Source organism: Takifugu rubripes, chromosome 19 (genome assembly GCF_901000725.2).
Source record: "Takifugu rubripes chromosome 19, fTakRub1.2, whole genome shotgun sequence".
In the NCBI taxonomy this organism is placed as follows: domain Eukaryota; kingdom Metazoa; phylum Chordata; class Actinopteri; order Tetraodontiformes; family Tetraodontidae; genus Takifugu; species Takifugu rubripes.
Window position 1 is genome coordinate 16,976,647 of NC_042303.1, and position 22,309 is coordinate 16,998,955.

General features: G+C 44.7%; 1 protein-coding gene across 1 annotated transcript; it reads right to left on the bottom strand.

The window, feature by feature from the left end:
- Positions 1-18,251: 18,251 nt before the first annotated feature.
- arl8bb (ADP-ribosylation factor-like 8Bb) lies at positions 18,252-22,115 on the bottom strand. The gene is made up of 7 exons (XM_003973677.3): positions 21,940-22,115; positions 20,969-21,049; positions 20,786-20,859; positions 20,569-20,662; positions 20,205-20,272; positions 19,942-20,012; positions 18,252-19,862 (listed from the first exon to the last, which is right to left on the bottom strand). Exons 1-7 carry the CDS (start codon positions 22,060-22,062, stop codon positions 19,813-19,815), a joined length of 561 nt encoding a protein of 186 aa, XP_003973726.1. The 5' UTR covers positions 22,063-22,115; the 3' UTR covers positions 18,252-19,812.
- Between the last annotated feature and the right edge of the window lie 194 nt (positions 22,116-22,309).

Consider the following 22,309-nt stretch of genomic DNA (forward strand, 5'->3'; position numbering starts at 1 on the left):
AACTTTAATCTCATGCATCCACATTATTGATGAGCAAAAAGAGAGATGCAGCATTCAATGGTGATAATGGTTTGAATCATGTCATTGGGGAATAAACAAAATCTTACCTGTTTTACCTTAATAGCGCCTCCTCTGTCAACCTTTTCTTATACTCTTGTCAGCCCTTGGTGTTTCGGTACATCCTGAGATAAGGATTTAATGTGGAAGTGATGTCAAGCCACTGCAGCCTCAGAGGGCTCAGAAACTTCAGGCAAATTGAACAAATAGTGTCATTTTGTGCAGTTGTGGGTGGAGGCTGAGGTGGAGTGTAAAGTCGTAACTAATGTTTGCATTCCATTTGAAAAGAAGCCTCTAGATTAATTTCCAGTTAGGGTATGTAATGTTAATGGCTGACTACAGCTATTGACCAAGCCCTTAAAAACACTTTTTTATTTCAATCATATTTTAACATTTAAAAAACTGGCATTTGATTCAGAAAGGTCTTACCCTCATATACAATTGCTTTAGGGATATTTAAAGAGTGTTCTAACACAAATCAAATGAATCTTTATTTATATAACGTCTATTACAATCAAAATTGTTTCTAGGCGCTTTCCAGAATCCCAGGGCCTGACCCGCAACAAGCAACAGTGGCAAGGAAAAACTCCACTTTAACAGGAAGAAACCTTGAGCAGGACCAGGCTCATGTAGGGGGACCCTCCTGCTGATGGCCGGCTGGGTAGAGAGGGAGGAGAAGGGGGGAGGACAGGTAGAGGAGAGAATAGGCAGAGATCAGGGAAATACATTAATTATAACAAAGTGCTGGTGTAGGAGTTGAGTGTGTCAGCAGGGTCAGAGGTAAGTAGGTCAGCATACAGCTATAAAGACGGCCATACCTGTAGATGGATACAGAGAGAGAGAGAGAGGTGGGAGAAACAGAGAAACTACACAATAAATAACATCATCGCTGATCTACGAGGAGGAGAGGAGAGGAGAGGAGAGGAGAGGAGAGGAGAGGAGAGGAGAGGAGAGGAGAGGAGAGGAGAGGAGAGGAGACCATGACCCAGTGGGGTGACAGAGGCCTGTCAGGTGATCATGTTTCCGGACCCCGGCAGCCTTGGCCTATAGCAGCATAGCTAAGATGTTAACCTAATGTTTAGACGACCCCCCCAGTATGATAATTTGTCTATCTATGATAGTAACTGGAACTACAGAATTACTGACATTAAGCTTTTTCAAAGAGGAAGGTTTTAAGCCTAATTTTAAAAGTAGCGATGGAGTCAGCCTCCTGTACCTGGACATGGAGCTGGTTCCATAGCAGGGGGGGCTGGTAGCTAAATGCTCGGCCCCTCATTCTACTCCCAGAGACTCTATGAACCACAAGTAGACCAGCATTCTGAGAGCGGAGTGGTCTATTGGGCTGGTAAGGTGCCACTAGCTCCTCCAGGTCGGATGGAGCTAGGCCTCTGAGAACCTGGTAGGTCAAAAGAAGGGTTTTAAAAATTATTCTAAATTTAACGGGCAGCCAATGAAGAGACGCCATTACAGGAGTTATGTGATCTCTTTTGTCAATATCTGTCAGAACTCTGGCTGCAGCATTTTGGATCACCTGGAGGCTTCTTAAAGAGTTGTTTGGACACCCTGATAATAAAGGATTACAATAGCCCAGCCTGGAAGTAACAAATGCTGGACTAACTTTTCAGTATCATGAGGCGTCAGTAGCTTCCTGATCTTTCCAGAAGAAGATGAAAAGCTATGCAATCATATACATTTATTATATACATTTATGCATCCAAAAGTTCACTTTCACTTTCTTCCATGACATTTGGTCAGCGAGGGTGCTTTGGGAAGACATGTGTCCCACGACCAATGTGTAAAAAGCAAGACTCACTACAGCCATTATGTTCCACATCTGAGCCCAGATCCAGAAGCCTCGATGCAGGTTGTGTTTTATGTGGCTGTTAACTCCACACAGCTCCAAAAGTTAATGGCTGCGAGATGACTGAGAGGCCTGTTCTGCATCACACAGGTGTTACTTTGTCATGTGTCAAACTGCAAGAGGAAATGTTGATTTTGATAGACAGCAGACATGTTCCTCACATCCAGTTCATCTAAAGCACCAGTGTGCTGTATGAATTTTTCAAACAAGCAACTGTTAAGTATTTAAAACATGCCGAGAGGGCCTCTTTGACAGACATGCATGGAGCAGAGGCAAGCCCTCTGAGGTCATTATGAGTGACAATGTAAAGGAGTTGAGGTCAGGAGGGACTCAATAGCTGCAGTTCTTTCGTCACGCTCCCTTGCCAACTTCTCCCAGGTCCAGAGATGAGACCCAGAGAGGAGTCGAGCACAAATAATGCCCATTATTGCTCTGTTCCACAGCACCAACACGTTGGAATGGGTTGGGTTTCATTGGAAACAGCACTGTTGAAGAAAAAGAAAGACAGAAAGACAGATTCCCGGCTGAGTAATATGTGGTTAATGAGCTGCTGCCCGTTCCTCAAGTCTACAATGTGAGCGTCAGAGCAGAAAGATTTGACCAGGAAGTACCATGAAGCAGGAAGGAGGTTTTCCTGCTTCTCCCCCTCACTTCGTCGCTGCAAGTGTCAAGACTTTGGATCTGAACAAAATCAGTTCCAGGTCAGCCAACCAGAATGTCTGACCGCCCGAACCAAAACTGGGGCACTACCGGGCTTCTGCCTGTTCCTGAGTCTGGCTGGGATGTCCATCGTTGTCAACAATGCCTCATTTAGCCCATCACCAGATAATGACCGTCATTTTTCCTTTGTGAAGACTTGAGAGAGATAAAAATAATTGTGAGCAAAGGGCCATGAATACAGTTATTTGTTCTGTGTGTGCTGGATGAAACAGTGTGTGTCTTTGTTTATACCTGAGGGGCTCTGAGGGGGTCAGAATACTGACAGACGTCAAAGGTGTGGCTGCTGCTGCTGAGCACTGCAGCTACAACCGATTTAAAGATAATACTTGACCTCTGGAGGGACAAGTGCCTGGTTATAAATGCAAGGTTCCTCTTTTCCTTTAACAAATTCCAAATGCCTTTAGCTCATGAAGATGTTTTGTTTCTTGTGTTTGCTTGGTCATGGGACGTTAACATTAGCATTAACATTGCTGGAACACCTGTTCTGTCTGAAATATGGCTCACAAAAGTGTTTCGGTGGAGCAAAAATAACCTTAAAAGATCCAGATTAGTAACTTTAATGCTCCCAATACCAAAACCATTTAGTAAATGAAATATCTGTTATCTTCGGTCAAACGTCGACCTCCGTCATGCTTGATATTGCTAATGTCTGTCGTTATGCGAGTCGTAACACAAAAGCCCATCCTTCGATGGTCAGTAGAAAGACGAGATCCATGGTTCACGTGAGAGTCCTGACTGCATGTGACATTGATGAAAGGATCTGCCCAGATGGGTTACAGATCTTTTTTCTCAGCCTTCTTTGAAAAATCTCTTTTTCTTAGATGAATCCCAGCACTCTCTGGGGACTGAAGAGGAGATCAGAGCTGCGTTCGCTTCATTCGGCCCAACATGGACAAATTCACGTTGTGAAGGCGCCTCGGGGCATTTCCAATGTTATGGCGAGAACTGGATGAAACGGTCAAACGGAGCTCCAGACTGTTTTGAGACTAACTCTCCACATGTCTAATCTGTGATGTCTGAAACGAGGAAGCAACCACAGATTGAACTGCTCCTATCACAAGCTTAAATGACAGCACTTTCTCATCCTGCAGCTTCTTTCATCCTTGTCTAAAAAAGTGCGATATAGAACCGCCGCGTCTCAAAACACCCACTTGTTATTTTCTTTTCAAGGTCCTGACATTTTCCTTCCTTTTACTTTCATATTTTCATTTATATCGATTTGTCTGGCAAACCTGTAAGTATAGAAGTGTATAAGCTTTCTGGGGTGAACTTGTTTGGGTTCTCTAAACCTTCTGTGACCTCTAATCCTCTTAGATACTTTAACCTTGAACACAGGTCACAGGCTAATATTTAACTCATACATGCATACATCCAATGTACACTAAGCATCTCGCTCAGGTCTTAATTCGGTTTGGTATGAAGTAGAAGCCTTTTCATGATGTGTTGCTGCCAAAATGCTCCCACATTTTCAAGAAAATTATCCAAAATCCAGCTAAGAAAGGAGATAACTTTGCTATGTATCAGCATCTATTGGTTTCTTCTCGTTCCAAAGACATTCATGAGCTCAGTCACATCCATCCACCCCAGGAGCAACATCTGGGCGCCACATGTGGCTGGGTGGACCAGAGCCAGGCACCAAAATAGCTCAGGGGGACATTTTATGCAAGGCTGAGATTGCTGGATTAACTTGCTTGTCACTCATTTTTAATTATTGATTATTGATGAGAGCTCTTTCGGGCTTGTTTCGGCTGAATGAAAGATCGAGTTTTGCTTATTAGCAGAGGTCATTTACGTGCATCTTTCCCTCGTGTCCAGGTCTTGAATTACTAGATTAACTGGTTTGTTAGAACTGTTCTGAAGACCGTGCAAAGTCAAAACTGCTTTACAGCTTTTATAGCTTTTACGTCACTGATCTTTTATGCGTGTTTGGCACATGTTTTGCTTGTGCTTGCATAATTTTCCAAAGCACAAGCTATTTTTCAGCTAAAACTGCTGAATATGTTTTGCCTTAATTTAACAGTTCCTTTAAAATTATAATCAAATTAGCTCTTATTAATGCACTCAGCAATAGATGACATAGTAAAGGAATAACTGGTAGCACATGACCACAGAACTCCTAAAGTTAAATCTGTTTGTGCGTGCAGACAAACACGTGGACATCAAGCGTGGAGGAGTAGGTGGAAAAACCAAAAAGGAATTTCCTTTTCTTTGTGTAAAACAGTGACTGTGGCACCGTTGTTCATAAACACGAGAGCCGTCACACATTTCAGTACCTCTGTACTCGTCACCACACCAACAATTTCCTGCTGGCTCCGAAGCCTGTACAGTAAACAGGAGATTAATGTTACCGTGTTAATGTTACAACATCACTGTAAAACCTAAGACATTTTGAAGAAACAAAACCTTTCACCTTTTAGAGGCTTTATGAATCTACAGGGCTGAATGTCTGCGTTTGCTGTTGTCTGATGTTGTCATGGAACCACACTATTTTCTGGGAGTGACGGAGCCCCAATTCTTGGATTCAAGCTCTAACTTTGCTATTTCTGGGGAAAGAAGGTCCTTTTTTACCATTTAACCCTGATGGAGTGTTTGCTTTCACGTCCAATATCGGCTGTAATTACACAGTGGAGAGCAGCTATAAAGGAAAAAGAACAGTCACTCACCGGTTGTATCACGTATCCTTACAAACAGGGTGAATGGGCCAATTAAAATCCAAGACTGGTTGACTGGAAATTAGTGTTTATTTTATAATAAACATTAATTGCCCCAGGTCTGTCCAGTGATATAAATACTGGTCCCAACAGTGATGACACAGTTTTATTTGCTACACCAGCTTCTCTCTTTGACGACCGTGAAATATGATGAGAGTGGCGCTGCCTGCGTCTGATGACATATTTACAAGTGTTGTGGTGGCGTTTTTAATCAAAGTATCAAACTTTTGGAGGTAAACGTCAGCTGTTTGGAGCAGAATCTGGAGCTGAGAGCAGACCAGAGCAGACAGTGACGCACGAGCATCAGCCAACGTTCACCGCAAAGTCAGAAAATTCACTGTTTTACTGGACAGTCTGCACATTTTTATTTCCCATAAATGCTTCCAATGTTGTCCTTCATGTTTTAGTCACCGAACGAGAATTTCCAAGATTTCAACAATGACTTAAATCACAGGGGAAAGAAGTTTGGATGAAACGGACACACAGCAGGACCTGAGCAGCTTTTCACCACTGCTGTTGTGTCTGCAGTGGTTGGAGACGCTCACTGCTGTGTGTGTGCGTCTGTGTGTGTGTGTGCGTGTGTGCGTCTGTGTGTGTGTGTGTGTGTGTGTGTGTGTGTGTCCTGAACCACCAGAGACAAGACCCATCAGGTAAGACAAAAATGATAGTGAGTAAAGTGGCAAACATGTTGTTTTAGTGAAAAATAGGAGTCGTTAAAAGCATAAAACTGTATGAAAGTCTGTGTTTGATGTTCCTCCTGCTTAGGATAGATTAGGTCCTTTTAATGCTCATCGGCCCGCTAAAACTATCTTTCAGCTATTGTTAAGACAACATTTTGATTGGTGAATTTACTTTATGTGTTTATAAAAGTTATTAGACAGCTCTAATTTAGTTTTCTAAAGGAACACAGATACTTAGCGCAAGCATGCAGAGAAACTCGGCCTCTCCGTGCACAAATACGTGCAACTATTTTATAGTTTATACTATATGTGAGCAAGCATGTGCATTATGTGCATTTAAAGGACTCAGAGTAGGTCATGTCTGGCACCAGCCTCCATATGCAGGGAAATACAATCCTTCTCCTACTTTGAGGTTTAATAAACTAAAATTGCAGTGCCCCTCTAGGAAAAAAGTTCATGAAAACGGGTCCTGTTCGGCGCTTCGCTCTGGAGAATGTAATCACTGGTACCTGAGGACAAACAAAGTGGCATTTCATACACTGTTCACTGCTGCTGTGCCGATCTGAGCGCTTGGCTGCACAAGTGCCTTTTTTATCTTGCTGTGTGGCAGCAAAACTTCATGGTTCACGCACAAACTTACTGCCTTCGTTATACATTAAAGGAGGGGAAAAAAAGTTGATAAGCCTAGATAATCCTGTGCCAAAATTATTGCTATGAATAGCAGGAAAATATCGTGAAATCACTTTATTGTGGCCCCACAAGAAGCAGTTCAGTTTTGGCGCATAGCTGCACTCCATTTAGCTCCAACTTGGAAATGTTAAGTACTATAAAGAATGTTTGGGCAAGAAAAACTAGCATCTGTAGCACAATAGCATCACCAGAGATTGTTAATGAGTTTGAAGAGGTTCAAGATGCTCCAACAGGAGATCTTCTACAGACCTTCCACAGCACGTTTGGAGTGCGTTGCAGTAAAGAACAAGAGAAAGTTTGGACCTCATGATGAGTTGAACAAACCCGTCACATTAAAATGGCTGCTAAAGATTCACTTCACTGCTTATTAAACGCTTGTCAAGGCATTTATCCGCTCTTTCTTTTCACCTCTGATGCACAGCGAGTGAGTGTTACTGAGCCACATTATAAAGTTGCTCTGAGAAAAGGTCCAGGCAACAATATGCTGAGAGCAGGGCTCATGCAGAGGTTCTGTTCCGTGTCTAATCAGCTCCCGTGAGTGTCTCCGATCTAAAGTACTAGACATCGTACAGGCAAACATCCAGATTGCATGTCAGCACGCGACAGATAAAGACAAAAACAAACACTCCAAAACAGCGAGGAAAATACCCAGACAGACACTGCTGAGAGATAACAGGTTCATCCTCTTTACTATCACGCTAACATTTTAAATATGGAATCACTTGGTTTCCGTGGGGAGACTGAGCAAAAGGATTGAGCTCATGGGACGAGATGTGTATCGCTTTGTTCTTTCTTATCAGGGTGAACACAAACATTTTTAGTGCATTTATGGCCGATGATGATGGGCTCAGTGTCGTAGTGACCAAGCACCGGCACGAACGATGACGAGCTGCTCATTGTTGCCCTCGGACATTTTCCAACATCGTGCAGGTGATATTGAATTGAACACAGTTACAGTGTGTTTGCATGATGGAGACGGGGAGATGCCACAGCGATGGCACGCGAGAAGATGCAGTCAGTGACATAATTCCCACTGTGTCACAATCTGATCAGAGACACACGGGCTCTCCTTTAAAGTTCCCCTATGTTAAGACAACAATGATCCCGCGACAGGTGATGGATGTACAATAAAGCGTCTCACGCTGCTACGAGGGTAGAATTAGAGCCCCCAGGGCAGGTCTCCCTCTATCTTTCACCAACATTAACAGCTGGACCCTTTTGTAATATTTGTCTCAGGTTTCACACAAAGCTGGATGACAAAGTTTTGTGTCATAAATACACCCTATCGTGTTACAGTGTGACGGAAATGAGGCTGTCAGGTTGAATGCAGATGATTCAGAAAGGAATGCGTTATTCATCCGCTCTTCGCACCAGTGTGTAATAAAGTGTCTTTGCTGAGTCACGTTGTGGTCACCGAGATGTTATTTTACCATCTGATGGGAGCGCTGGCCCTATAAATTCAACACGTCATGAATTCCGCCTTTAATTAAGAAGGTTTCCCACATTTGGAATCGTATTAACATTTCACTGCACTCCGATAACGAAGAAGAAGGAATCCGCAGATTTTGGGTTTCAGCTGTAATTTCAAACTTGCACAGCGGTGTAATCTGATTACAGAGCAGCCATGACCTTTTCCCAGCTGTTTGTTTAGCTTTAGCATCATGTTCTGCATGTTGAACACTGGTACTGTGGAGGCTACAAACCTGTGTCCACCTGACATGAGGAAAGGCTGGCCTCCCCTGACCAAACAAACCCTCTCTCTGCACCTCCAGACAGTTTATTACTCACATGTTCTCTGGCTCCAGCAGGCCTCGGGGCTCCACATCTCAACCTCTCTCTAATTTATGCTCGACTCTGCTGCGAGCCCACGTGCCTGTTCATGTTGTTTATGTGGTAGCTGCTGAAAAGGTATTAAAGCTTTGACACTGGTACTATTTGTCCTGACCCCAAAGCTCCTGAAAACAGGTTTGAATGTCTTCCAAGACAGAAAGTGATGCTTAAGTCTTTAACTTTGAGGTTCATGATGGTTTTGTGCTGCACTCAGACAAATAGAGGCGATGCCGCTGACATTTAGCAAGAGGGGCAACAAGGAGGGGCATTAGTGCTACCAGTGGTTTATTTCTTATCACTTCTGGAGTTTTATTTTCTCGTTTTTCTTTATCTCTCATAGTGTTAAGATGTTGGCTGCAGCAAAATCCCTTAGGAGAGACAACTCATGAACCACCTTCCACAGTTGGAAAGTGATTTACAGGACTGTAAGATTTAAAATAGGCTCACTGGCAGTCAAATAATAGCTCTCGCGTCAAGTGTGAAATGTGTCCTCAGTCTACGTGTGAAACAACTTCCATTTCATTCATTTTTTTAGAGTCACAGTTTTGCTGTAATTGGCAGCAGTGGTGAATGAAGAATCTTCTTTACTCTCGTTCTGGTGTCAGAGCCCCCCTCTTCTGCTCCACAGACCGATGATATTTTGATAACCCAGTTGCTCTAATGTAATTAGCTGTAAGTGAAGGCCTCAAACAGCAGCTGCAGTGAGATTAACCTCCTCTACCTCCTCCTGTAAAACTTACAGCAGCCTTCTGTCAAGATATTCCATGTTATCCACACAGTTACATACTTAGCATAGATAAAGTTTATTAGGCTAATTAGCAGCCATGCTAGCTTGATTATTATTATGATTATATCAAGAATCAAGGAATACTTTTGAAAAACTGCAAATTAACTGATAATTAAAGCCTAATTGAATTTGACAAAAAGCTTAATGGAGCATTTAAAAGTCGGAGATTACCAATAACAGGACCATTCAGGAAATCCTGTTTTAGTCTCCGGGCAGTCGTATACATTACTCACAGCAAAGATATAATCAGCCATCATGCATAAAACAAACACCGTGTAAATTCTTTGTTTTAAAAAGTAAATGGGGGAAGCTTCAGTGTTTGTTATCGCAGCTGAGACATGAGTGTGTTTGTGTGTTTTTGTGAGTGTGTACGGGATGTTGGGGGTGGTAACACCCGCCATTTCAACCCGCACCGCCGGCCAGATTCTCTTATAGGGTCAAATATTTATAATAGCTTGTTTGGTGGTTCAGGAAGAGCAGGATGAGCAGTAAAAAGGACTGGATATATTACAGCGTTGAGCGGGAAGTTTACTGATTTGCTTTTACAAGTAACATGCTGCTATTTGTAATCTTTATGTAAGTAGTCTGAGATTAGAATATCAGATTACAATAAGACACAGAACATCACTCCACTTCATCTGAGGGCATAAAAGGAAAGCAATTATCCAGCTAAAGTTTCTGCTGAAGTATGTCATGAAGCAGTTGAGAAGGTGTCACATTAAGGTAGTGACATCATCTGATGGCTTAATACTGTAAATCTCCTCTAAAAACAGGCCGATCGTTCCCAAGGCTGCACAGCACAGCTAACATTCTGCAAATGCAGGTCTACCACAGTGGGTGGGAGTCTGTAACCGCGATGTTTCTGGTCACAATAGGCTTCTTTTGGGATCGCTGGGGCAGTCGTCCCAGACCAGAGGGGAACAGGTGGCTGTTCATGTAACCAAGCCTTTCCCTTACATCAGTGTACACAGTAAGCAGGGCGTTAACACTTTTACAGCTCCCCCGAGCATCCTGAGACCCCCGCTGCCCCCTGTAAAAGCCTGTGGTGACAGGTCACATTGGCAGAGTAACAGTGGCACGTCTGCCTCCGTCTGCACACAGAGATGCAACGTCTGCATTAAGATGCTGCAGGAGAGGAGCACCAACAGGTGGTGTTGCTCTAAAAACAGCCTGCGCTGCCAGCAGAGTCCCCAGTTTTATTGAAAACGATTTAATTGTACCAAAAATACTTCATACTATATGTTCTTGCAGTTGGAGTTTGATGGAAATGCTGCGAAGGGTAAAATCTAAAATAAAGGATTACTATCTGATTTATCCCACCAGTAAATCAGTCAAAATGATCACACACATTCTTACCTTTATCTTCCATCTCACTTTAATTTTATCCTGCAGCGACTCAAGTCTGACAACAGTGATCCTGATACTCCAGCAGAGTGATCTCAAACACCCAAGACGCTGAATCTACATTGTTTTTACCAAAGCAATAAAGAAGACTGTTGCCTCGGCCACTAATCCGCTAATGTTTCACATTATCGGGCAATCTTTGATTTATGGAATCATTATGGTGATGAAAATCATTTCACAGGGGGATGTGTTGACAGCAAGAACTTGTTGTACAGGTGCAGAAATGTGCCGGTGGGGTCGGGGTGGGGGGGTGGGGGGCACCACCTAATGATGTCATCTATACACTAAATAATGTGAAACTTCTGCTTAAATATAATTAAACTATGTGACATCTAACTTTTTTCAAAAACTACAATAGGTCATCATATATTATACTATAGGTGATGCTGAATTAAGATTAAAAGTGCTTTGCCGGTGCTCATTGTTCATCTGTGTGACGACAACAAAAGCTCTGGTCCGCTCTTAAGTTCAACGTTGTGTCCTGATAAATTCCGTCGTCCAGCACTGAGCTTCTTAAAACCGTTAAAGTGGCCGTCACGGCAAACCGCCTGGTGTCGTGTGGCGTTTGAGAACATCGATTATTAAGAACAACAGTCACACATCAGAAGTCACCTGATCATCTTTTCTACAAATGCGGATCACAAATGTTAAAGAGAAACTGGTTTAGTGCATTCTTTGATCTGGTCCCAGGGAAAGGTCATGAATCCGACCCTATACGAGATTACACGCTATTAAAGGTGTATGATTCAGGCCAGAGGAAGAGAAGAGCTGGGAGGAGGAGGAGGAGGAAGAACAGGAGGAGGAAGAGGAGGTAGAGTAGAGCTGGGAGCAACAGGAGGAGGGGGAAGAGGAAGATTAGAGCTGGGAGGAAGGGGAGGAGGAGGAGGAGGAAGAGTAGAGCTGGGAGGAACAGGAGGAGGAGGAAGAAGAGTAGAGCTGGGAGGAGGAGGAGGAGGAAGAAGAGTAGAGCTGGGAGGAACAGGAGGAGGAGGAGGAGGAGGAGGAAGAAGAGTAGAGCTGGGAGGAACAGGAGGAGGAGGAAGAAGAGTAGAGCTGGGAGGAACAGGAGGAGGAGGAGGAGGAAGAGTAGAGCTGGGAGGAGGAGGAGGAGGAAGAAGAGTAGAGCTGGGAGGAACAGGAGGAGGAGGAAGAAGAGTAGAGCTGGGAGGAGGAGGAGGAGGAGGAGGAGGAAGAAGAGTAGAGCTGGGAGGAACAGGAGGAGGAGGAGGAAGAGTAGAGCTGGGAGGAGGAGGAAGAGTAGAGTTGGGAGGAACAGGAGGAGGAGGAGGAGGAGGAGGAGGAAGAGTAGAGCTGGGAGGAACAGGAGGAGGAGGAGGAGGAGGAAGAGTAGAGCTGGGAGGAACAGGAGGAGGAGGAGGAAGAGTAGAGCTGGGAGGAACAGGAGGAGGAGGAGGAGGAGGTGTCTGCAGGAAAGTCTCCAGCTCGCCTGGAATGATTCCGGCTGACATGCCGCCCCCCCCTTTTTTGTGCCCCCATCACAGCCCATGAAACAGGTTCATTACAAGAGTCCTGCCAGCGTATTTGATCCCAGACAGCCTGATTGGAAAAGGCCATCATAGAAACCAGGAATATACGCTAACGTCTGGCTCAGCTGCAAAGTCAAACAGATTTAACATGACAAAATCACAGCGGGAGGATTTTCTCTACCTGCAGCAGACCAGCTCTGACTTGGATCTTCATTTTCATCGGGGATTACCCTCGTGCACGCGCAGCAGTCCACTGTTTGTGCAGTGGAATTATCCTGAATGTTCTCTCCTGACCTGCAGTGTCTCATCTGAGAGTCGATCTCCACCACCAGGATGAATCTCTCATTAAAACAGTAATAGAGAGATAAAATACTGAAAAAGCAAAATTCAGATGACAACTCCTTTAAAACACACAGCTATAGAACGTGTCTGTACAGTCACACGTGTGTGTTTGACACTGTTATTTCTTGTAGTTACATAAAAAAAGAAGATAGTTTTGCTCTTTGTGGGTCTTTATATTCATAATGGCAAATTAAAATGAACACCCGCTGCACCTTTGTGCTTAGCAGAAAGACCCTGAATCACTTCCCCTCCTGACAGTTGCATAAAAGCAGCTTTGTCTAAGTAAAACATCGCAGTGTGCAAGAGGCCCCGGTCCACTTGGCCTCTCCTCCGGCTCTCCAACGGTTCATCAAAGCCAGGATAAGGAAGGAACTCCGCTGTGGTTTGACGGCGAGCCTCATCTGGACGCCGCGTCGTTTCACAGCAGCTTTCTGATGTTGAAGGTCAGGCTTTGTTGACGCGTCCACCCCTGGTTTGGTGACGCAGTTCTCGGACCGGCCGGACAGACCACAGTCCCCGGATGAGTGTGCGACAGGCCGGAGGTGGGGACGGCTGAAGCGCCTGGGAACTTCATTCCAGGGGGATGACAGCTCTATAAATCAGGCGCTGATAAAACAGTCAAAAGTGACAATCTGTGGGCCGCAGCCAGCGCAGCGTCCATCCTGCTCAGATAAAGCCAGACAGGCCATCCATCAGTCAGGAGAGCTGGACCCAAACTCTCCCACCATTCAGTGACCAGTCGCTGCTGGAATGGGCCCAGCCTCCTGCTCTCAAGAGGTGCTGGTGGGAGGAACAAAGATGGCTGTGAGCCCTCCCTGGAGGACCCATGCGGAGAGATTAGGGAGAGTGCACGATGAGGTAGAGGTAGAGCCGCGTCTCTGGGTGAAAGGGTAGAGACGGAGGCTGATGGGGACACGGCATGTCTTTCAAGCCTAGAGGACCACCATGGCAGCACAGAACCTTCATACCATAATGAGAAAGCAATAAGCCATGGAAAACTGCTGATGTCACATATTACATTCCACACGTCAAGCCTGCACACGAGAAGACAAAGGCGGCTTCACAAGTACTGTAAAAGAGCAGAAATCCCACCTCCAAGTGCCTTTCAGGTTGAAGGGAAGGCTGCAGAATTTCAAAGAGAAGGGAGTACAGATAAAGAGATAAAATTTCAAACTACCGTGAAGGCAAGACATCAGTGGAAGATCCTCTTCAGGCCTTTCTGCTCCGTTCATCACACCAGTTGTCAGAGTCTCACTCGCAATCAGTCCATTTGTTGTCTCGGTGAGACTGGCACGACAGCATGGTATTTGCTGGAATTCAGTGGTTTTGGATAATCTTTACAGGACGTGAAGATGTGGCAGAAACACCAAGAATCAATCCCCTCAACGACAGGAACCAGTAACATCCTGGTAGAAAGGTTCTAGGACCTACTGGTGTTTCTTATAAAGCTGCACTTGTTGGCTGTGGAGTGAAGTTTCAACTGGCGGTGACCTCCCAGCGGCCTATTGTGTCCCTGCCTGACGTGTCCTTGGACGCCAGGTCATTGTTCAGGGCCAGCCTCTCTGAAGTCTCACCTTCAGGAGACTGGACTCATTGTGAGCCTGACACAATCACCTCAGAAACGGGGGACTTGTGCTCATTTGTGAGTGAAGTGCCAACAGGAGTGCAACATTAATGGAAGGAAAGTCTTCCAGTCTTCCCTCATCCTGCTTCAATCCAAATAAACCCTCACTTGTCATGTTTTTCTAACAAGCAACCTTTAATCAAGCCCTCAGAAGTGCTTTTAACTCGACAACAGCATGAGCGCGAAGGACACGCCAAGTAAAAAAAAATGCAGTTCTCTCCTCAGCTGAAATTGCCGCGTCTCATCCGCTTCCCCGTCAAACACTTTAAACACTTGGTATTTACAACATAACACGTCGGGAGGGTTGGATTGGCAAGTCTTCACACCGAACACGGCGACAGAATTACTGACAGGAAAGTTTGATTTGGCAACGGCTCAGCGGCGACATGTTAAGGGAAAAATGCCGCTTGGAAACCTGCGCACGCAAGTCAGCGAGATCCAAATGGACAATCCATTAGATTCATGCAGAACATGGTGGAAAACATGACCTTATGGAAATGGAAAAGAGGTCACTGTCTGCCTCGGAATCCCTGCAAAAAAGTCATTAAGCATAAGTGAATTAAAAAAGCCCGAATCCACAAAGAAAACTCTGTTTCTCCTGTATGAAAAAGAAACATGTCACGCATGAGGCAGAATTCCCTCCTAACAAAGATCCATTTATGACCTGTCAACGCTCCTCCAGGGTGCAGGGTCCCGGGGGGCTGGAGCATCAGTGGGGTCCATCCTGGACAGGTTGCTGTTCAAGTCTGATCTATAAATATCAATTAGCTAGTTTGCACCTCAACATTACATCAAACACTGGAGTCGTCTTCATTTATCAGTTCATCCTGAGCTGTCTTGACTCCACCGTTGCTGCACGTGGAATGTATGTGCACGGCCACGTTGGGTCTGTTCTGACTCTTGGAAAGTTCACAGGGTCTCCTGGCAAGCGATGAGACTGCGTCTGTTCTTCCATCTGATTGTCCTCCTGTTGCCTGCCAGGGCAGCTACCTGCAGAAGAAAGGTTCTGTTGATATCAAAGGCGGGTTACCTGCCTCGGATCCAGCTGTCATCAGGTTTCCAGCCAATCTGGCCCGAGGGAACATCTGTCCCCCTCATTGAACTGACTCCAGCATCTCATCAAGGCCTTATTAAGAGATGAAGGTGATAAGAACGATGCCCCATCGCTCAGAGGAGGAAGAACATTAAAGGATGTGTCTGCAAACTACAATTACTCTCCGTTTGGTGCAGAAAAGGCCAAAACCTCCTGCATATTCCAGGCTGGGCCTCCAACTTTGAGGACTATTGTTACATTTTGTCAACATTCCAGCCTGTGGTGCACCATTTGTCCTGTCAGCCTCTCTATTCACACCCCCCCTACCGTTTCCAAGCATTGTCAACCTGATTCCACAGTGACTGGAGGATAAAGAACTCACACGACCCCTGTGAAGTCACATACCTGATGTTGCTTCCAGATAAAGAGTAATAGATTCCTCAAGAATTCATCCAGAAAATGTACACAAAGGAGCTACACACAAATTTGTTTTTGCTCTTTTTTAAATCATATTGTGAGTAGTGTGGGGATATTTTCACCCACTAGGTGGCACACTAGAGCTGTTTCAAAGGTTATTAATATCCAGTGAATTTTTTATAGATAATAAAGGAACACAAGTTGGTCTTTCAGCAGGTCAGACACATATATATGTATAGACAGATCTAAAGCATTTATCGAACTCTGTCGTGTTTATGTGGAATAAAAACTGGCCAAACTGCTCCAACGACAGTTGGAATTTCATCTGACCACATCCCACTCGTTATTATTCACCGTGCATACCAAGCATATTCCCTTGTTCAAAGAATTACACTGCCTACATCAACTTTTCATTAAATATACATAAATCCAACATGGTTTAATGAAGTGGACTACACTGAATCTGCCTTAAACTGCAGACTGATAAATACTCAATCTATATGTAAATACGAGGTACACTGGGAAAAAAATTCAAAAAGCAAGAAAAATGCATTAGCTGCTCTATTTGATCGAGCTGCAGGAGCTGAAGTTATGCTTTTTAATGGAATCTGAGGAGGGGAGTGGGTTAGAGCCGAGGCACGGAGGTGAGAGTATGAAAGCATTCACGGGCGCGCTGGCTATCAGAGAGGACTCTGGATAACAGAATGGAGCTGAAAGATTACTCACACAGAGTGCAAATGGAAATACTGTGTTTGGAGGCCTCAGCAGCTTTTCTGCTTTTCACAATAACAGAAACAGAAAGTTAAAGTCACAAACTGTGTTTTTCTGTGCACCCAAACCTGAAACTAAAACCACGTTGGCCGTCCAGGCTGCAGACAGCAGTGGTAGCTCGACCACCGGGGCTCCGGCGACGTTCCAAAGTGCTGTTGTTTGTTTGATAATCAGCAAAGTGAAAAAGAAAGTCCCATGAAACTTCTAACGTGACCCCAAACCAGCAACCAGGATGGTTCTAACTTTGGGCCAGAGCAAGTTGTGTGTATGTTTTAACATGCAGGGCGAAGACTGCGAGTAAATGGTGTTATTTAGCGTGCAGCTCTGCCTGAATCATGTGACTTTCCCCACGCAGTGATTGCTGCCATATTATGGTCCACGCAGGGAGCCCAGTGAAGTGTTCTTAGATGTCTGTCAGCACCGGAGGCTCGGAACACTAATTTCAAGTCTGTGTTTTAACTGCTGGATGCTACCGAAGACAGAAACTTTAAAATCCATTCACCAAAAATGACACTGGCCTGGAAACGGCTTTAAATGCTGAACTACATCCTCTTTGTTTAAAGTTAAACTTCACATCTTTGGCTGCGGTGGTAAATGTAATGAAGACCAAAAGGGCTTTAGATGCCAACGGGATGTTTTAATTGCTAGAAATGAGTTATTTTCACTTTGAACATGAATTCCAGAAGCGGTTTGGATCACTTTTTTCTTAATACATTCACACAAGTGAATGATATAGCCATAAACCTGAATAATTTAAAAAAAATATTTCCTTTTACTAGTCTGGTAAACTCTATAAAAACACCCTGATGATTTATTCAGATCTCACACAGGATGTGTCAAAAAAATTATTATAAGGGTGCACAAAGTAGGTGTGATGTGTTCGTGTGCTGCCAGTAAAGCGCAGGCTCGCAGGCAGTGCTGTGAGAGTGTGTGCAGGACTGTTTGTGGTTTCTGTGCATTAAATGTGGTCGGGCTTTAGAATCGAACTTGTAAATCAGGACGACCACAGCTCAGCTGTACGTGTTAACACTTGAATTAGTGCGAGCATTTGTGTGCTACATCCTGATTGAGGACACTGGGTTTTACAGCAGATTTACAAGCTTAGGGGTGTTTTCATTGGGTGAATAATGTCTGGAGGAATAGAACATAATTCAATTTATAGCTGTTCTTGCTATTTTGCCGACGAGTAGACATTCATTGACTTGTGAAAAAAAAAAGTGCTGTTGTGTCAGGTGCTAAATGCACAACACGTATTACATAATGATCTCACAGCTAATGGAGCGTAACTATATTAATTACATGTCACGCCTTCAGGTCTATGCCATGACCTCCTCACATAAATTCTAATGGCATATTTGTAACCTCTACCTAATCTCATGTGGTCGGTTCAGTGGTAAACCACACACACACTCTCCCATGACCCCTGGAATTCATCAGAAAACACCTACAGCACATCCGTCCACATGTTCCTCTAAATACTAGTGGACTGACATACAAAAGATGTCAGCAGCTGTTCATGAAACGCTGCGTCTAATAAATTGGATTAATTAGGCTGCTCCTGCTGTATCAGATCTTCTCTAAAACCAGACCCACGCAGCTGCAGGAAGACATTTACTGCAAAAAATCCTGCTAAACTGTGCACAGCAGTGCCATTCCTCTATGCAGTGGACGTGTTCAGTTATTCTAAGTGTTGTTAGGAATTAGACATGCCTGCAAAGTAAGTTCGTGTATATGCAGAATATTAAGGAAATAAGTTTTCCACTCTCAATGACACCTACGGGATTCTGTCGCCATCTAGCGGCGACACCCGGAAGAGCATCGAGTTTCACACTTGAACTTAAAAATAAAACAAATTTATTAGCAATCACAGAGAAAGAATGCATGACATCTACTTGAGCCTTTGTCAGAATAAAAATGCCAACTTTTTATTTACAAAGTCTGCAATTGAATGTGAAATTGCTCAGCACATGCACATTACAAATTGCAAATAGTAGCTATATCATCATTATTATTATTGTTATTATTACTACACAGGTAACAAAGCTTTCCCGATATAATCACCCACGATACATATTTTTTAAACAACCCCTCTCTGCTGCTGTGGTCCCATCAATCGGCATGTAGGATTACAACAATCACCAATAGACAAAGCATAACAGTGAAGTGTGGGACAACCTTTAAGAAAAAGGCAGAAGCCAAGTCGGTCCACGCGTAGTATTATAGCAGTGACAATACCTCATTCTCATCCTGCAACACACATCGAAAAGCTATCGAGATACATTGATACATTGGCTGCACAAGAAGCAGATTTAAATTCATTGTCCTCTCGCTGAGAGAAAAGTTTGTCTCAAGCAATACATCACATTTCTTGGATTACTAAGGCTGAAACAAAGAGACACAGGGAGTCAGGCCAGATGTGGATGACGGCACGCAGCCGATACTCTAAAGAAAGGGACTTTTTGTTCTCCGTGCGCTCCCTTGTCATCGTTAACACAGTCGGTTCCAATCAAAAAAAAAAAAAAAAACACGCCGTGTCAAGACGTTTCTTAAAAAATCGGTGTCATGACCTGAGACGCTGCAAGGCAAAGTGAGCCTACGTGTCAAACAGCATTCAGATTACCAGCGCACTAAACATGTAACATCCCCTCGTTCACCGCGGGAGCCTGCACTCCAGGACGTCAGGCAACGCTCTCCGTCATTAGTAAAAGTTTGGATTTTCATTCGTTACAAACCATAAAATGAGATTGTTGAGGGTTGCTGTTAGGAGGAGGTGACGCTCGCGCCCTCTGTCTGACGAGCTTTAGAAACTGCTCTGGGCGGCAACGATCCGACAGGACCACTCAGCTCAAGGCACTTAAAACCAATTATCAGGCCATCTTAAGAGTGCGCCTCGGACGCATGAATAAAACCGATGCTGTCATGTGATTGGTTTCAATGATTGGGGCGGCGGCTGCTGCAATGTACGCAATTTATCAGGAGGTGAAGGCATTGATAGCGATGATGAACGCTTGGCAAATAACCTAAATAGTTACATTCTGTGACACAACTACCAGATGTTGAAGAGGCTGCACAGTTGTACTACAGAGCGACATCGTTAGGCTCGTGCAGTAGGATGCCGGCAGTCTGTGACGTGCACAGACAGATTGCGACCGTGATGAACATTCCACCCTCCAGCACAGGACAGATTCATTTGCTCAGACAGAAACAGCTGCTGGGGCGCTGCGGTAGTGCTGTACAGGGGCTACATATCTATGGTAGTGTAGTGGATGGTGCAGGTTGTGGCGGTAGTGAGCGGACAAAGTGAGTACACGGAGGCAGTGGAGGGGTGGCTGTCAGGGACCCGTGACCATTGGGGGGGGGGTGCTGAGGCCACAGCTGCAACTGGGGAGGCTTCACTTTCAGCTTCGCCTCGACTTTGAGTGCTGGATGAGCCACTGCAGTGTGATATCTGCACACAACAACACGTGGTTCTGACAACAGCGGGCTGAGATTCTCCGGCTAAGTTCGGAACGTAGCGGGCGGCTTACCTATGTTATCCTTCTCCTTACAAGAGACAGAGTAGCAGCAGATCTCTCGGTCCTGAATGGCAGATAGATTCCTAGAAAAAGATCAGAGATTAGCTACTTGCAGTTATGTTTAAACCTCATTAAATGTGCCATATGTATTGATTTAGGAGCCCAACGTGGTCATCTGTCCAGGATTACTTCACGAATGGCTCATGAAATGAGATCATGGCTACGTCACTCCTTAGCCATAGCATGATTGAACACAAATGCAGTATTTGTCTTACATTTTTTCAATGAGTTGTTTCTCATCAAGTGCATTTGGTAGATCTCTTTTGTTGCCCAGTACTAGAACCTGACATGAGACGGGGGGAAAAGAGAGCTGATTAATGTTCAGCACAGCATCGTAGTACCATTAGCAGACAGCGGGAGCTCTGAGCTGGAACGTTCCCCCTCATCACCTTTACCCGGTGGTGCTGAGTCACAGCAAAGAGAGGCCTGATCTTGGCTTCAATGTCACATCGGACACCGAAAACACAGTTTAATAACGCGGCTTCAAATGTCCGCACTCACTGACGGTGGCCCGGGAGACCGGCCTATATCGATCGCATCGTGGTGAAGGACCACCGAGTTCTTGCAGAAATATCTTACGGGAATTCCTTGTAGCTGCGGCTTTTCTAAAAGATTGTGGAGTTCATTTCTTGAGGCTTCGATCTTCTCCCTGTCTGCTGCATCCACCATGTAACTGCAACAAAGTGGGAGAGGTTAAGCACGACCGATGGAGCGTCTGTCAGTTCAAAACAGGAGCAGGTGCTTCGTGAGATCACATTTACTCAGAATAAGGTGAGCGATTGGCCCACAGACTTACACGATAGCATTCACCCCTCGACAGTAGCGCTCCCACATGCTTCTGAACCGAGGCTGTCCACCTATGTCCCATATCTGAGGGCAGAGGTCACCATACGTTCATGAGCAAAACAGGCACTGGTCAGCCGAGACAGGGCAGAACTGCAATATTGAAAATGATGCTTCTACAGACGTCGTCACATACCTTTATGGTCACATTGCCTTTTGTGACCTTTCGCATATTGAAACCAACCGTGGGAATCATGTCTTCACTGAAATGCCCCGACTGCAGGAGGAAAATGCAGAATAAAGACCAGTGAAGGTAAATAGCTCATGTCATTCTGGTTACCAACTCACAATAATAAACGGACCTTCACTAGACTGCATACATTTCGAACCAATTCTAGTACGGACCTAAATCCTCCTGTTAAATGACTCTTTTCCCTCTTGTGGCACAAAACAGACAATTTGGCAAACCAAGTTCCAATACACAAACTTTAAAAGTGATTCTGTAGGGATTTTTATTCTGAAGGAACAAACCCAGCAACCTTGACCTGCCAAACAGGCTTGTTCATCTATAATCACCTGACATAAAAACCAACTTTACTATAAGCTCATAGCTATAATCCCTACCCCCTGAGGAGGGATTCTGAACTTTCCAAATCAGGGCTGTGGCCATCCAAACCAGTCAGGCATGGCAACAAAACCACCAAGGACAAGAAATCGAGCAGGTTTTAATTCTGTCAGCAACAACAAGTCCCACCGGAGAAGCTGACGTGGCTGAAATCCCAAAGTCCTCCGATTAATCGGGCACCTATTCCAGCTGTCTGACCGCCTTTCTGTCCCAGGCCTCGTCCCTTCAGAGTGCCAGCAGATCTACTGCGTAGCTGCTGGAGATGTTGTCACAGCTGGCCGGTGTTGACAGCACATCCCGGGTGTTGACACACCGGCAGGCATAGCTAACCTGCCAACCGAATCCGCTCACATGACCGCTTTCATAAGCACGACAACAAGGACTTCACCATCCAACTGAAAACAACGGGGATTCTTCTTTTTTTAAATTAGCAATCGATGGATTATTTGTTCAATGCAAATTCATCATAAACTCAAAGTAGCCCTTTATCAAAGCCTCCCCGGGATATGAGAGCGGGCCCGCACTGAGGTAGCCTTACTCACCGCTATCACATTGACGAAAGTAGTTTTCCCGGAGTATTGAAGTCCCACCAATGTAAGTTCCATCTCCTCTTTCCAAAAGAGGGACCTGAACCAGTCCAAAAGCCGGTTTATGAGCGCCAGCATCTTGGTTGACACAGAGGTCTCAGTCGTTTTAGACGCTTGTATGTTGGCTGGGGTTAGCAACTCCAACAGGAAGTAGCTAGCTGCTTTGTCATGTCATGTGACTCACTGGTGAGTGTTACTGCGCATGCGTACGTTCGCAGAAACGCTTGAGTGCACGAGGAAACAAAATTCCAGTGTGTACTTTTACCTACAGATCCCTGATAGAGGTAAATGCACGATTATTTTAACTCTAGAAAAGATAAACTAT

Bases quoted from the DNA above. Each gene is read 5' to 3' on its own strand.
- arl8bb (XM_003973677.3), bottom strand. From the start codon at position 22,062: ATGCTGGCGCTCATAAACCGGCTTTTGGACTGGTTCAGGTCCCTCTTT. The intron at 21,050-21,939 runs GTGAGTAAGGCT...TTCCTCCTGCAG, and splicing joins CTTTCGTCAATGTGATAGCG to TCGGGGCATTTCAGTGAAGA. The intron at 20,860-20,968 runs GTATGTGACGAC...CTCTGCCCTCAG, and splicing joins AAGGCAATGTGACCATAAAG to ATATGGGACATAGGTGGACA.